A 17,631-nucleotide genomic window follows, 5' to 3' on the forward strand; every position below is an offset into this window, starting at 1 on the left:
ATACCCCACCCCTCACTCCTGACCTTCACCGACTCCTCCTCACCTCCCCTACCCAGCCTGCTTGCCCATCTCCTTGCCCGTTTGCCACACCTAACCTGCAAACCACCACCAGATTGTTCCTCTCTCCTCTCCGTTCTCCTCTTCCACTCCCTCCAATTCTTTCACCCTTTATTTGAAAGCAACATGTCTTGTTATGTTCATGAGAGCTTTGTCACAACTTATACCCCACTCCTTCCCTGTGCATTGCTCAGAAATTCAATTTGATATCGTTAAAAACTCAAGCTCATATGAAACTGTTATGTTTTGATTCAATAAGGTTTTTGTAGCTAGTGTAATATCCTGTTCTTCCTCCACCAAATCCTTTTCTCGTTCTTCTTTCCCTTGCTCACTCCTTCCCTACAACTCTCTTCCCTCCCATCCTTGCTCCTGTGCTTCCCTCCTCTTCAAGACAACTCAACCTGAATGGGATAGGGCTGTGCAGAGACCTTCAGACTCAGAGGTGCTTGGAAAGAAATCAATTAAATTGCTTAGAAATAAAAAGCACAAAGCTGCAGAGATCCTGAGTGGGGAAATGTCGGCTGAACAGAGGAGGCTGGAATCTTAGACAGGTCTATGCCATATGTCAGCAAAAGCTGTTTCAAGGGTCAGATCTTATCTCTAATATCAAGAAGACAGCAAATCATTTGTTATTGCATGGTGGCTTTCTCAAAAGTCACTGTCCCTGAGGCCTCATCCACACATGGAGTGACATCAGCTTAATTAAAGGGGCAACTTTAAACTAATTTAGTCAAACAAAAATTTTGTGGTCTCTGATTTCCATTTAAACCAGGATGAAATTGGTTGATCATAAGTTATTTAGGAGTACAATGCTGACAAAATTAAATGAACAACTCTTAGTTGAACACCTGTGTCTACATGATGCAGATGTGTGTTGGAAGTTCAGAACAAGTCTTGGCTTCCCCTGGGATCCTGAGTAAGGTGGCATTGTGGGCAGATTTACTGGACATGGTATATTCAAGAAATGGGTCCACATCTGCCTGGAACCACCTGGTGTGCTGCCATACTATCCTCTGTTTGGACAGAATTTCCTTTAATTCACTGTAGCTCTGATTTAATGCCTGCTCAAGATGATGTATATCTTTCCACTGAGTTCGCTGGCCACTGGGTCAGGACCTAGAAGCATCCTCATTAGAAGAAAGAGATGAGTTTGGATCACTTCTTCCATAGCTTCTGTTTCCATGTCATTTTGTGTGACTCAGAATGAAGGGCCAGCTTCCAAGAAGGGCAAGGCACCTTGCCCCTCCTACCAACATCATGGGGAGTTGTAGGTGCAGTGCAGCACTTGGGATCTAGCTCAGCATATCTGCAGCTTCTAGAGACTGGATCTGCTCTTTCTTACAGTCTTTACATAGACACAGCTCCTAGGAGGAAGAGTTGAGTAAGAACCTTTAGACTTGCTCCAGTGATAAGGCAGCCCCTAATGGCCCAATGGGGCATACAGCTAAGAGCATTTTTCATATCCAGGATGTAGTTATTTTTCTCCCGGTGACATTGATGAGTAGTCCAGGTCTAAGGCCTGGGCGATGAGATAATATTTACCCTTCAGCCTCTGCCTTAACTACTTCTCCATTCCTAATATAGAGGAAATAGCTGGCCCTATGTCTCCAGAGGGAGAGCAAAGTTCTGCTGCCTAATGGGAGAACTGACACTTAAACAGCAATCATGGGCCATGAGGGAAGAAGGGCATGTCACCTCTCAGGTTTTCTCTTGCAAACTTAAGATGGGATTTGTCAGGATCTAGATAAAGGAGTCAAATGCATCCTCAGTAACTCTACTGGGAGGGCATAAATTTGACCAAAGACAGAATTGGATTTGGGGTGTCCATAGCTTAACACTGCTCATTGTTTCCCTTGGGAAGCCATATTAGTCTGATATCAGGCAGGAGATAGGGCAGGATTGAATCATGGCCATGCTAAATTGTAAAACACAGCCTATGGATTTGAAAGAGAGCATGTGAAACTTGAGTTTCCCAACCTCATTCTCTGCTTCTGCTGAGACATGTAAGCAGGGATTGGTCCAAATGTCCCATTCCTCCTCCTATACCTCTCTTGCTCATACCAGCAAATTGCCACTTAGCCCCCTGCACAGTGCCTTGAGGAGAACCATGGCCAGCTCCACTATAAACTGTGCCCTCTACCCCCTTCACATCTGCCTTCTCAGCCAGGAGTAGATGAGATTTTCAGATATCATGTTAGATAGATAACCAGGTAGGCAGATGCCAGAACCAGACAAAGAAAAGGGAAGCGTGGTAAAGAGCTGGTTAGAAGTGAAGTGATTGTGTGCACTAACAAGGTTCAGATGGGGAGTTCTCAATCTCAGCCCTGTTCTATCAGCTTTGAGTTGCCTCTTCCCAGTATCCTTGTAATGGCAATGCTGATGGAATAACTACTAGTGTTTCTGTATTCCTTTCCTTTTCCTCCTTTCATTGGCTTGTATCCAGACCCCGCCTTACAGTCCTATCAAAAAACAACAGTCCAACCTAAGGTTGTGCTGCCCTGGTAGGGCTTTTTGTGTCTTGCAATGCATTGTGGGAAGACTTGTTGGGGTGAGTGAGGGGTTTGGCTGCTCTCTTAGCTAATCTCTGCACATGTATGTATGTAGAAGGGGAGCTGCACATCAAAACTACTGCTGGACTAGAAGAGTTGAGTCTGGGGGTGCTGCCTGAAAATCAGTGAATGGCTTCCAATGGACAGCTCACAGAAACCATCCCCATGGGGGAGTAAGGCAGAGCACCTGCACTGCTGGTCTTGCTAGCTGGATATCAAATCCCAGCCTGCTCGGGCAGAAGCTGAATGGCACAACATGGGTTTCCCGCACCTGCTTTCTTCCTTTGCCTTCCAAACCTTCTTGGGCCAACCTGTAGGATGCCCAAGCACACATGCACACACCCCTCTTTATACTTTCTACCCCTTCACTAAGGAAGAATTCACTTTCTGAGATCACAGAAATCCCATCCAAGATTCCCCTCTGATCACTGGGCGAAAGTCAAGTCATAACACGTGTCCACATCTGCATCCTCTATGCTGTGCTTGGAAACGCTGCTGAGAAACATGCCCCACCTACCTGCACTGCTTACAGATAGCAATTTCCAGAAAGGAGACAGTGTCCCCTGCACACACACCAATAAGCAAGACCGAGGCAGACAGTAGCTGTGGACTGCACAGCTTCACTTCTGAGATTTGCTACAGTGGGCATGAGTGGGCAAGACTATGCCACATGACCAGGCTTGGCTCAGTGTCAATACAGACAAGTCTTTAATGCCCTGTCTTGCAACCTATGCTTTTAAGAGTTCTCCTTACATGAGTCTTCCATCCCATTGGTTTCAATGGGACAACTCACATGAGTAAGGAGTCTTAGCAGGAGTAAAAGTGGCAGGACCAGATTCTCAATTAGTGCTAACACATGCAATGGGACTAGGTAATCAACAGTGTCTGTACACAACACGTGACTTGCCTGAGATTAATGAAAGACAAATAGTTGTGACTACAAATTATAACATCCTCTCTTGCTCCTCCACCCTCGTTGTCCACAGGCCTGTGGACATCTCCATGTCTGAAGTGAAAATCAGCATGTTCACTTTGGAGAATTGCTCTTACCAGCTCCAGGCATTTTAAAGTATGGGGCACTGCCTGTATTTTTCCAAATATCAACAAGGATCCTGTTTGAGTCCTGCTCCATTCTGCCATTCCTTAGTGACCACACCTGAACCCTGCAGGGATCACGTGACCTTTCATGGCAAATGGTTCCTATGCTTCTAAGTGTCCAGTGCTCTGGTTTGCACACAGAAGTTTCCATAACATTCAAAATGATTAGCAGCAACGAGCACTCAGAGATGGCAGGGTAGAGGCCAAGCAGGTATAGGAAGGTTACACTAGACTGTTTCATCAGCCCCCTCCCAGAATCTCCCTGCACCCTAATCCAGGTTTGGAAGGATCCATTGCAGTTCTGACCACGGGAAATGGCCATTTCTGAGCTGTAGACCATTGGCAGCCAGAAGGCAGCAGCACTCCCACAATGTATTGCATTTTACTTTTATCCAATGGGTAAGTCTTTGGTTGGACTGTCTTCATAAAGGACCCTGGTTTGGCCATGTTGATGCCTGAAAAATAATTTTTATTAAAAAAAATTGCTTTAGTAATTCTCTTCACCTAAGAGCATAGCATGTGGTTTCTTTTCTTTGTTAATATCCTAATAAGAGAGAGACACCCATATGACCTACCAAACATGCATATATATAAATGTGCGTGCATATATATATGTGTGTGTGTGTATGTGTGTATATGTGTATATGTACCGATAACTATACGGCCCGTATCCATACATATACAACAGATTAAATATATTGCATTTCAGAACACGAACCTAAAAATTCAATCAAATCACCAAATCCTCCTAATGTTGGCAACATATTGGCTATAACTTTCCTTTTGTGCAATATTACAGTTACCAACAGAATCTCCTTTCCTTTCTCTCTTGTTAAAAATCAGTAAATTGTTTGATCTCTTCTCTCTCTCTTTGTTTGATCTCTTCTCTTCTCTCTTTCTTTTCTCTCTCATGTTCTGAAACCAAAGCCCCTTTCCTTTGTTTTAAACCCCCGCCGGATAACGTTGCCTTTCTGTTGCAGATTTTGAATTCCTGCTGCCAAACAGCTTTGAGTCCGAGGGACGTGTATTCATTGCTCCCAGGTAGCTTTGCGTGTGAGCTTGCTGAGGTGTCCATTCAACCACTCTCCCCACCTATCACAGTGACCCTGGGGCTAGTTCACCTCTCCTTCCCCATTTCCACCCCCTTCTCCACCACATCCCTTTAACTGTTCCGTCTCATCACCCCTTTTCCCCAGAACTTGATACCACCTCATTGTGCCTGTCTTCTAAGTTGTCTTTTGTGTGTGTTGTATGCCCGTGTACCACTCTGAGACTGTAGTTGCCACCTGCACTCTGTTGAGACCTCACCCATGATTGGCAACACATGTGCATTTTCTATTCAATTACATACACAAGCACAATATATATGTATATCTGTATATGAGATGTGTATACATATACATATAGTTATAGTTTCTGAAAATCTCTCCCACCCCTCAGCAGCAAACAACACCAGAAGTCATAATAGGATTGCTCTGGCATCATATAGTCATGCTGGTTAAATTAGTCACAGGGATCAGCTCTGAGTACTGTTCACTGTAAGTACAGGGCCTTCTTTGGAAAAAGAGAATGGCAAGTTGATCCCAAGCCAGTCCTCAGTTTCTACAGGGATCTGTTATTTCTTGGTATCTATCATAGGGTTTCAACTAAATATTTTCTGTATAGAGGCTGTTTACTTTGATTATTCAATAATCATCTTGCATGACTGGGTGCCTACATCACAAGGTGCCTGGGTGGCCAAAAGTGTTTGCTTTGAAGAGCAGAATCACAGGTAACAAACTTTTGGTGCAAATTGTGAAGGAATACTAGTTCTGGTGAAAATGTATTAACATTTCCACAAACACAGGTACTTATCTGAGCACTCCTGAATGATAAATAACATGATGCAGTGAATCAGAGCTAACTAAACTCTTAACTAGGAAAACACACCCTTTTTATTGTCTTCTCAACTTCTACTCTTACAGGCTATGATAGGGATCAAACTAATGGGGTTCTATAGAAGTCGCTTCAAAAACCTCCAGGGGCCTAATTGTTAATGAACTTTCTACAGTTTGGAAGGAAGGGGAGGGGAGGTTGGACTTCCGCAGCAATCTCTAAAAGAGATCAAATTTTCTACTAAAATCTGTAAGCTTATTGGACAAGAATCTATAGAAATGCTGTATGACCTTCATGCTAATTTTATTAACATGTTCAGTTAGTTGTGCTGTAGACTTATGAATTATAAATGGATAGTCAATGTCTGAATAAATGGCTAATGCAGTTGTTATGAAATCCAGCAGGTCAACAGGTTGATTATAACCATAGCTTGTAATAGTGGGGGCCAACCTTTTCGACAGGCATGCCACAAATTATCTCGTCATTCTCCCTGAGTGCCACTCTGATTTCCTTCCTCTGTCTGATCTGCTGCTCTGCTTTCTGTTCCCCACTCCATGCTCCGTGTCCAATCTCCTCCTCTGCTTTCTGCTTCCTGCCCTGTACTCCCTGCTTTATCTCCTGCTCTGCCCTCTGCTTCCTGCTCTGTCTGCTGCTATGCTGTCTGTCTCCCCCCTAATCTGTTGCATGCCACACAGAGAGGCTGCACATGTCATTTGTATCACTTATGCTGCAGGTTGGCCACCTCTGACTTACACCTATCTATAATGCCTTATAACCATCTAAACACATTAGTTGTGACAAAGCATTTCTAAATGTACACTTAATATGACGTATGACCAAAATGTCATTATTTTCTTTTAAATTCAGTATGACTTTCCCATAAAAATAATGTTTAAGATTAATATTTATCTTATGTTTAAGAAATGTGGAATTTAAAAAGAGATTTTTTTTTTACGAATCTTGTGTTGTTTAAAAAAAACCTCACACGTGATGAGGAAATAGATAACAAGCTGCCATCCATGATAATGATCAAGTGCCTCCACCTCCACTTCTCAGGCATGGATTTTATCAGAAGCTTCTTTTCTAAGCTTTCTATTATTGAACAATTTTGCCTCTGATGTATAGTTCAATTACATTAGGAATGGATGGACCCAATCCAACTGCTGTCTATTGCAAGCAGTTTGAATCCAGATCCAAATATTGTACCTCATAAAGGAGAAGAGAAATGGAATTTTATCAAAACATATTAGACAGTTTTTAAGAACATTACTTGAATATGTTCTGTACCTTGCTCCAAAAATGTCTAATTAGTACTCAATATCATTATATACCAGGATATCATGTTATCGCATTAATATCTACAAAGGCCCATGACATCCTTTAGCTCCATTAGGACTTTGTGATGTCCCATTAGTACCATAGAACTGTATGAGATCCATCAGTGTCAATAAGACTGTATGATCTCCCATCAATTCTAGTATGTCCACTGGACTATGGTAATTTTCAGAAACCGTTATGTCACATATTGATATATTTGTGGGTGTGCAAGCACATATATCTGTACACACGTGTGTAGATATATAGGTGGCTACAGAGAAAAAAAAAAGAGTATGAGATGCCTAAAAGTCTTTCAGCAATGGAGTGGCAAGGGGATCTGGATTATTTTCTGCCCATCCTGGAAAATACAAGGCAGGTGCTGGAGGGGGATGATAATTCCATTCTATTGGTGGAAATGGACAGTGGATCAGGAAATTTAAATCATATGGCTTTCAGGCTCAATTATCCACCCAGAGAGGACTTTAAACCCCCTTTGAACGGCACTTTCACACACGCTTCTGTTGCTTTCACACACGCTTCTGTTGCTTCATAAACATTAGGGCTGGAAGCAACCTCACAAGATCATCAGGTCCAGCCCTCATTGGTGCCATTATACTGCTAGTGTGCATGCTAGATATAAATACATCTATGCTGCTGCCCTTTCTCAATTCAGATTGACCAAAGCAACATTGTGCCACTTAAATAATGTTGCACAATAACATTTATTCACAAGAGTCATGTTTAGACCCACTGTGCATGTTGTGGGAATAAAACCAAACTGGGAAGTGCTGTCCACAGTGAAACTTACTCTCTTTTTCTTCAAATGCTTAAAACAGCTGTAAAGTAGAAGAGCAAATGGCTTTGTAGGAAGCTTAAAGATGTTACCTAGACTATAACCTAACAGCCTCAGCCAGGTCACTGGGATGTAGGAATTTTTCTGTCATTCTTCTTATGTTAACATAGCCAACCCCAAGCATTCAAAAATCACAAGTTAACCCCTAACACAATCCAGAGACTTCATAGAGCCATCTGTTGTATCATTCTCTTTATTCACCTTCTGGTTTATTTTCAAGCTCTTATGCACAACCATGAAGGTCAGAATCTTGGGGTTTTAAAAAATAAATTAAAAATTGAGATTCTCACATAATCCCAGGAGTCTAGGAGCTGGGGATTTAGGAATGGTACCAAGTGTCATGAGTCTTGATATAAAAGTAGGAGAGGCAGCCACACAAATAATGTTTTTTAAAAGTGCTACCATAATGTAGATTAAAGGTCCCACAACACTGGGGTTAATTCTGGGCTCAATTCTTGACCAACTACGCAGCACACAGGAAGAGATCTGGTATGCTGAAGAGGAATCACAGCTGCTATATGTGGTCAGGATTTGCAAAGCCACTAAAATGGGCCCATGGAGGGAGCAGGGCTGTCACAGTCAGCAGAATTCATCTTCTGAACACATCTGATTTTCACAGACAGGTGGGCACCCTCTCTCACTTGCCCCTCTGTCCTTCTTCCAGTCCAGCTTCTACTATGTGGTGGTCATCTGCAGAGATACTGTTTTTGAGGCCAAGTAGCTCCTTCGAGACCCTTTCTCAAGTGACTGAGAGACAGGGGCCCTGTGCTGGGTCTTTAATTCAGTGCCTCCCCCTGAGGTCCACTTAAAAGTCTAAGCTGATTCTGAGATCTCACCCCAGGTGTGGAGAGTACACACGGAGTGTCTTTCACTGCCTGAGGTGATAAATCCCTCGCTTCTCCTGTGCTACTTAAGCATCCACAGATGCAGAGCCCAGATGAGCAGTAAGCTTGTCTGGGTCCCCAGGGGGAGCTGCTGTGGTTCAGGCAGTGACATGGAATATTAAAGCCTGTCCCCATAGATGATAGGCAGTGGGAGCATCAAGCACCCCCAGCAGGAAGCACTGTTTGTCCTGCATGAGTATCGCCCAGTGCTGTAAGATGCCAACACTCCACAGGGCAGTGGGAGTAGGCCCAGATCTTCTGTGTTGTGGATAGGCTGATGTCTCAACAGTCATGTGCCTTCTGCTTTCCCCAGGTATGGAAAATCCAACCTTCCCTTCCTTCCTTCCTTCCTTGTTATTTGTCAACATAATTACACAGGTTGTCAAAATATAGTAACAGATCAACTAATATAAAAAGACTAGAAAATCTGACAGGCCCCAGGACCTGTGATATCCAATGCCAAGTACATTCAGCCTCAGTCCAACAAGCCAAGGCCAGCTAGCCAAAAGTTTATAATAGGGGCTCAAAATCAACTCATACCCTTGCACTTCATTCCTGAGAGGCAGTAGCAACTGAGGTATGCTCATGCCCTTTGAGGTTTTGGCAGCCTGATGGCAGTTGTCCCACCAGAAGGTGTGGGCAGCAGGAGCCTAACACAAAGAAATCAAGGCAGCTGGAAGCAGTGGCATTTTGGCATGCTGGGGCAGGGAAATGGCATCAGCATAGCTATAAATAGGTTTACAAACTGTTGGTTTCTCTTTCCTAAGCATCATGAGTCTCATCCATGTGTATTTTGGAGACAGGGACTTCCAGCTATAGCTGAAGAAGGACCAAAAGAAGCTCCATGAACATTGTAAGGTTATTACAAACTCCCAGGGCTGCTTTAAATCAATGCAAATTAATTTTCAGTATCAAAAGTAAATCACACACAGACTGAACCAACTTGTTCCCCTTGGCATCAGAAACATGATTCCAGGGCTGAATGCTATAGACTAAGATTCAGATCCCCAGCAGAGGTAAAATGCACACGAAGTGCTACACCAGTTTATACCAGCCTGGGGGACAGCCCTGTAGAATTTCAGAAACATCATACCCAGATGCGCACACACATGCTCACTCTCCCCTCACCACACAACTCACCCAGACCAACCATCCATACCTTTCCCCAACCTGATTATCAAGGACCTTCACTAGCTAACACAGCACAGGGGAACTATCAAACCCAAGTGTGCGCCTGTTGTGAGATATCAAAACCCCCTGGGAGCAACAATGCACACATTGCTACTAAAGCACAGTTCTTACATGATGCAAACTCACAGATACATTTATGCCAAATGTATATGTCCTTCCAAACTCTTGAGCCAGCACCTGTCTATCTAAAGGGTACAGATATGTATAAAGAGAGTTTGTGTGTGTGTGTGTGTAGTGGTGTTCCTGATATGGTAACCTGGGTAAAGCATGGCTGGCCATCTTATTTTCTTGTTGGTAAGCTGAGCACAGCTGTATATTGCTACCCCGGTCACCGCTGTGTGCAGTGGAAATAGTGGTTTGTTGCACCAGTGAGATAAATCCCCAGTGTTCTCTCTCATGACTCTTCACCTCCTCCCTCTCCCTGAACTGCATTCCTCCCATGAAAGGAGCTTTCTTTAAAAAAAAAGTGCCTTAAAATCTAACTGGATGCAAAAATTGCAGCAATTGACTCCCCAGAGATTTTGCCTGTGAAGAGTGGTTCTTTGCTGGTGAGGCTCACTGAATAGGTGTGGTGTGTGTTGTCACTGGAGCATATTTGTTAGAGCCTGTGGTGGGCTAAGCACTCGGTGGCGAGAGTACCTCTTTATCCTGTTGCTCATAAGCCATGCTGAATTTTGTTTTTAAGAGATTTAAGTGTCATGTTTAGACAACGCAATATCATTTGTATGGATTTGTACTGCTTCCTTTATCTAGAAACCACAAAGGTTTTTATAGTCTAGTCCTCCCAGCCCATCCAGTGAGGTAGGTAAGTACTATTATCCTCAGTTTAAAGATGGGGAAACTGAGGCAGAGAGAGGTTAAATAACTCTAGCTCCCTCTTATTCTGTCCACTGCTGTAGCCATTAAGCAGCACTTTATTCTTCAGTCACCAAGTGCTTAACCTGCTATGTACTCCCCTATTTGCGTATTCACTTCACCAGTGCTCCTGGCCATGTGGTCAAATCACAGAACACCATCTGCAGCTCTAATACTGTTCAGCCTCAGGAAATCTTTCAATCTTCTGAATTGTACATCCTGAATCCTTAGACAGTCATGGCTTATCCTTCATGTCCAGTACTAATTAATGTGTGGGGGCATCAGGATAGTTGCAAACATTTAAGAGTGGCTAGCCATTTGGTTGGTGGGTACCAGCAGGGAATATTTCCAAGACCATCATGATTAGTCCTGGATGGCCACAGTTTCATCTAATTATAAACAGCTACGTCAGGGCACATTAATGCGGCAGTAGCATGAATTGCTACATCCTAAATGCCATCAAACATCATTAACCAGTATCACAAGCTCACAGAATAGGTGTTTGTCTGTGCTTGATAACTGCCTCCTGAATGGAGTTTGCCTACCTGGGAGAGACAGCTTCTTCTGAAGGTGAGGTGGGAGATCATTATCACAGCCACTGAGTCTCATTTTTCTTCCTGATCCACGGGGCCCATCTTCACTAAAAGGATGAAGCACAATTGAAGTCAGACATTGACAGAATTATGCCTATGGCATGGCCAAATCAATGAATATTAAAGACATTGGTTTTGGTTATCTGACTGTGTCATGCTCCTGATAGCAAGTGGCTGATATTTGCTGTAGTGCTAGTGAAAGCATTTAGTTGCATATAGTTAGATTGGTTTCCCAAGTGACACATCACAGGGATAGGGCTTTTTTTTATGAAAGAGATGCATAAGCACTTTTCAGACTGCAGATCAAGCATGAATTCATTGTAGTTACCCCTTTAGTGGTCTTGATGCTTCTGGTCTGCATCCCAGAGGATGCTCTGAGATCTAGTGCCATTACACTACTGCTCACATGCATAGCCTTTGTTGGAAGCTGCCAATATTGAGCCCCAGTAGTTGAAGACAGAGGCCTGGGACCTGTCTTAAAGGACCTTCAGAGTAAATGCAGAAGCTTTTGTTGGGCTGACCAAGGAATGTGTAGGACTGAGATCAGACTGACTGAATGAGCAACCACCTTATTCAGGCTGTGCCTGTGGTGCTCAGAAGGTGCATATAAGCAACCGGTGATTTTTACTTACCTAAAAAGGGGCTGAGCAATCTGGGAATCCAGTGATTGGTCATAGTTTCCTTTCACATACTGGTAATTTAGCAGGCCCTGCTGAGGTAGCACTATGCCATAGCAGTGTTAGGAGCCTTCCCACATGGTGTTTGATGGCATGATTGCATTGGGATCAACATGGCCAGAATCAGTGCCTGATACAAAGTAGGTATGGCTGATAAATTCCAAAAGGTGGCTGCTTTTCCTACTGTAACTGGTTGTTTATTCATCTATTAATTTCTAATGGTTCTTGATTGATGATATAGTGCCAGTGTGGGAAACCATGATGTGCACTTTTCTTATGAACATACAGCCTTCCACACAATAATACATGTACAGGCCCATGTTTCCATACAAAGACACCTTCCTGAACCCAAACAAATATAAGCTGCTATATATACACCCTAGTGCACATACATGACAACACTTCCTCTTATACACACATTGTCATCTCTGCATATGTAACACGCACACACACACACAGGTGTTTTCACACAAACTGACAGAAATCAGGCCATAGACACCACATATACTCAATGAACGCACATGTACAGGCAGCACTGTCCACACACGCTCGTTATTGCACAGGTTCTGAGAGGAAGAAAACTGACAATAACTTTTTCATCCTTCCAAACTACAAATCTTTTCACCCTGATCCCAGAGAATATTGCAAAGACCTTGACCAGTCGGATAACAACACAGAATTCCTGGAAAACTTTATCGCCCTGATGGAAAAGGTGACCCCAGACTCCAAACAATGTAAGTATCACAGGGGCCAAGTTGGACAGAGAGTTTCTGGTCATATTTCAGGGACAAAGAGGAGGTCTCTGGTTTTGGTAGGGTCATGGGACCTGAGACTTATTTTGAGTCAGGTTAGAGCTGAGGGTGTCTGTTGCTTTAAAGAGCAGAAATTTAAATGGAGCCCAAGGGAAACCGTGCTTGCAGACATTACTGTGTCAAGCTAGTTTTCTTTCTCTCCTTCGGTGACAAACCTTTGCCCAAGCTAATAGCTTCTGCATTGCCAGGAAGGGCCATATGTACAACTCTGATTATATGAATAGATGGATAAATAATTAATAATACCCATCCAGATAAAATAATGGCAATGCTGAAGGCAACTGGCACAGCCAGCTAATGCACCATTCTATCACATTTGGCAAGGGTGGGCTTCAGGCTTATGCCAAAGGAGGCAGGTGGACTCTAGTGTCAAGTGGATGCTGGTCTTAGCCTCAACAACACCACTGTTTTGCAGCCTGTTCCTAAGAGAGAGCCAGCAGGGTGATGCAAGTGGTTGGGATTGAGGAATATCAGCATCGCTCATGATCAGTGGTCCAGGGCTGAATAGTAGGGAAGGCATCAGAGGATCCTGTAGTTAGGAGTGCAGTGCTTCACACCATGACTAGGGACCTACCTAAATCGCAGTGAGACAAAAGATTTTTCATGGTCTGCTCGAGGCACACAAATCCAGTTTGGTGGGCATTTTGCAGCAGCCCTGCCCCTTGGTGCTGATTGGCAGAGAGGCTCAGAGGGATGAGGGGGCAGCTGGCATCTTGTCTGCTGCCCTTCATACTGCCCCACCAACCAGCAGCAAGGACCAGTAGCATGGACCACTGGCTCCCACTGGGAAGCTGGCATTTTATTTTTATTAAGTTGTTTTATCATTATTGATTTTGCAGACAATCCTGGATTTCACAGTTTCTGTGAAACTGTGAATTAAATAGATCCCTAACCATGAGTCTCTCTTCTTTGAGAGTCATCTGTTAAGAGGCAGATGTAAATGGTAAGTACAGTACAATCTGGTCGCAGAGGCTGTTTGAGCCAGTATGTGGTAACTCAGACGTCTCACAGCTGGCTGCCAAGTTGGAGTCCTGAATTCACATCCAGACCCCAGGACATGGTCTCCACTGTGAAGCTGCAATGTCTTCTCTTGCCTAGTGGCTTGTGTGGCGCTGTAGCCACAAAACAGTCAATGTCCTATAACACAGGGATTCTGCCACAACATGGCTACTAACAAAGCTTGGGAAAAGCAAACAGAGCTAAAGAGTCTGCACTGACTTGCAGTAGCTTTCCAAAGGCCCTGAATGGTCTGGGACCTAAGGGACTGCCTGGTAACTAAGGGACTGCCTTCTTCCCTATGCCTGATCTCAATTCCTAAGGTCAGCTGAGAGTAACCTCCTGCAAGTTCCTTTAGTGCACCAAGTTTGCTTGGTGAAAACATCTGTGGGTTTGTCATAGTTGTCATCAGTTACTCGTCAGCTCCTTTCCCCTTTAGGTCTACCAAAGCGTACCGGAACTGCTGTAAGACCTTCATAGTTGGACAGGCGTTTAGCAGGCAAGGCTATATTGGGATATTGTCTAGGGAGTTTTTATTTGATAGCTTGCTTTAAGTTTTTACCTGCTTTTATACATAATTTTGTCTCTTACTGTGAGTTGCCCTGGGCCTTTGATGGGAAAGGCAGCATATAAATCTAATTAAAAAAATAAATACAGGTGATGGGGAATTCTAGCCTACCCTTAGCCTGGCACCCAGAGAGGTGAGAGTCCCTGCAGCAGGATTCCCAGATGGAGGGAAAACATGACTGGGACACACGATGTACGAGGCTCTGGCTGGGAAATGAACCTCGTCTTTTCCTTCTCTCCCTGTTGCTTTCAAGGTGACAACTTCCTCCTTCACAACCTGATCCTGGACACAGGAATCACCCAGCAGCTGGTGGAGAGGGTTTGGAAAGACCAGGACCTGAACACGTAGGCACAGCCCCATTCCTGAATCAGTCCCATCCCCATTTACTTCAGCAGCAGAGAGATGCAATGCAGGAAGGGGCTGGACCCCACAGGCAATGAAATACCTGAAAAATCCAAACTGGAGTTTACAACTCACCTGGAATGGGTTCCACATGAGCCCATGAAGCCCCCTGCTTCTGCTTTCATGTCAAATGCAACATTAACTTGCTGAGACAGAAGTGCAGCACCTGCTGTCCTCATTCAACAGAGGCTGAAAACTACTCACAGCAGGAGATCTGAGCCTTCCTTTATTTTAAAAGAAAAAATCTAGTCTTGAGATGATTCCTGTACTCCTAACAGGGCACCATGCTGGGGAAGCTCCCACCCAGAGATGCAGCTGTCTGAAAGAACCCTTATTGCTGGCATTGTACAAAGGCTTGCTGTAGGAAAGCTCATACCCTTAGAGTGGTAGGCAGCATTGTGGAGACACCGCTTGGTGAAGCGCATTTTCCTGGAGTCCCAGCTGGTGCTGATGACACTCACGGGGGTGGTTCTGGTACTGTGATAATCACGTGATCTAAATTTGGTAAATTCCAAGCCTGACCATTTGTCCCCAGCCCTGCAGGCCAACCACTCTCAGAAGAGCTTGTCACCAGGGGTGATGCTTGTTATTCATTCACCTGATTAGACACAAAATGGCTACCCAAGGCAGAGTTTGGACTCCCATGAAAGGGGAGTCCATTTTTGGAATCCTTTTTGAATTTCACTATTGCTATCAATTTTACATGGAAAACACTGACATAGTATGGTGCTGGCTGGCTAGATTGATAGAGGGGTGGAAGGAAAAGTTCCTTGACTGCTCTGGCCAACAATAATGCTCTCTGTCCCCTTCTCTGTTATTGTAGGTACAGTCTCTTGGCTGTGTTTGCAGCCACTGATGGGGGCATCACACGAGTTTTCCCAAACAAGTAAGTGGCCTCATTTGCCCTTTGTCTGTTCATCCTGTCTGCAGGAGAATGTGGTCTCAGCACCCAGGCAGGCTGGCAGAAGTGGTCTGTCCCCACTAATGGCTTCACAGACTCAGGGACCTCTTCTCCTTCCTGTTCCATGGTCATATGCATAGCCCATTAAAATAATAGACAATACAGGCAACACCCAGACAAGGGCAGGGACCTTCCTGCATGCTTCCTTCCTGAGGCTGAGGGGATGTTGATGATACACTAATACTAACTGGGGAATGACTGGCTAAGCCACAGTACTGCAGAGAAGGACCTGGGGGTTACAGTGGACCATAAGCTGGATATCAGCCAACAGAGTGCACTTGTTGCAAAAAACCAACAGCATACTGGGTTGTATTAACAGGAGTGTCACATGCAAATCAAGGGAAGTGATTCTGTCACTCTGTTCAGCATTATTGAGGCCTCACCTGGAGTACTGTATCCACTTTTGAGCCCCACACTTCAAGAAGGATATGGACAGATTGGAAAGAGTCCAGCAAAGAGTGATAAAAAATTATTAGAAGTCTGGTATGCAAGACTTATGAGGAAAAGCTGAAAGAAGTAGGGTTATTTAGTCTGGAGAAGAGAAAACTGAGAAGGGGTCTGATGTCTTCAGATACCCAAAGGGCAATTATACAGAGGGTGGAGATAAAGCTTTCTCTGTGACCATAGGGGGCAGAACTAGGAGCAATGGCCTCAAGCTGCAGCATAGGAAATTTAGGTTAGGCAGAACCATAGGAGATTAGGCAGAACTTTCCAACTCTGAGGATGATCAAGCATTGGAACAGGCTGCCTAGAGATGATGTGGAATCTCCATCCCTGGAAAACTTCAAGAACAGATTCTACAGACATTTGGCTGGGATGGTTTCACCAGGAATGATCCTGCTTTGAGCAGGAGTCAGGACTAAACTACCTCATGATAAGAGTTCCCTTCCAGCCCTTCTTTCCTATGATTAGCCCTGTGAAGATGTCCTGTTGACAAGGGAGTTCCACAAGGCTTGAGAGGAGGGGACAATGCATCCACTCTTCAGGAAGGATCAGAGCAGAGAGCAGGTGTCAGATGGCTTGCTCATGTGCCCCAGGCTGTAGTAGTCTTGCCCCAACCCACCAAGTTTGTTTATGGGCCGTTTCTTACCAGAACACAGTTGATGAGGAGATTATGTAACGTCTTGGGGGTGGGGGGGTCTGGCTGATTCATTACAGGGCTGCAGATTACTGGGAAGAGGCCCATGAACCTTTTAATGCCAGCTTTTATCGAAGGAGCCTGGACAACAAGGGGTACATCTTCAAACCACCCAATCGAGACTGTAAGTACCACCCTGTGCTGACAGCCACACACCCAGCAGTTCCATGTGTCACATACAGCTCTCCACTCAGTTACTTCAGAGTAGTGTGGGGAGACACAAGGTAAAAGGCCTCAGGCTCTGGTACTCTGCTCTGCTGCCTTGAGAGTGATAGAATCATAGAATCAATGAGTCGGAAGGGACCTAGACAGATCATCTAGTCCGACCCCCTGCCATGGGCAGGAAGGAGCACTGGGGGTGGCAGGGGTCATAAGACCCCAGCCAGGTGCCTATCCAGTCTCCTCCTGAAGATTTCCAGGGAAGGTGAGAGCACCACCTCTCTGGGAATCCTATTCCGGCTTAGATAGATTAGGCTAGGCCTGCATGGATGCCTCCCGCATTTCTGCTTGGGGGAATGTTGTGGCCCTGGGGAACTTATCTTTTTGGACTCTGATGGCTAAAATGTTCTGACCCAGAGCGTGTGTATTTTGCATTAGCATGTCCCACTGTTGTATAAGTAGGGTTGGAAGATCCTTTCCTGGAGATGGCATTAGCATTACAGTAGACTGTAAAGTGCCCACTACTAGCAGGGCCTGTAGCATTTGTGTGCCAGGGTGTGAGCTGGTTACTACTGCTTGGTTTGCTCATCCTTTATCCCAGCAGGTGGGTGTCTCTAGTGGGTTATGGAATAGAGAAAGATCCCAC

At 44.6% G+C, this 17,631-nt stretch overlaps 1 protein-coding gene across 4 annotated transcripts in view; it reads left to right on the top strand.

Annotated features, from left to right (window-relative positions):
* Positions 1 to 17,631, top strand: part of CACNA2D2 (calcium voltage-gated channel auxiliary subunit alpha2delta 2) — a 900,071-nt gene that overhangs the window by 854,767 nt on the left and 27,673 nt on the right. For all 4 annotated transcript variants that reach the window (XM_019505183.1, XM_019505184.1, XM_019505185.1 and 1 more), the window contains 5 exons: positions 4,685 to 4,745; positions 12,586 to 12,683; positions 14,579 to 14,669; positions 15,551 to 15,613; positions 16,847 to 16,950. In XM_019505183.1, the coding sequence (XP_019360728.1) occupies positions 4,685 to 4,745; positions 12,586 to 12,683; positions 14,579 to 14,669; positions 15,551 to 15,613; positions 16,847 to 16,950 (417 nt within the window). The remainder of the gene's footprint in view (positions 1 to 4,684; positions 4,746 to 12,585; positions 12,684 to 14,578; positions 14,670 to 15,550; positions 15,614 to 16,846; positions 16,951 to 17,631) is intronic.

Source organism: Gavialis gangeticus, unplaced genomic scaffold (genome assembly GCF_001723915.1).
Source record: "Gavialis gangeticus isolate Ggan-Ray unplaced genomic scaffold, GavGan_comp1, whole genome shotgun sequence".
NCBI lineage: Eukaryota > Metazoa > Chordata > Crocodylia > Gavialidae > Gavialis > Gavialis gangeticus.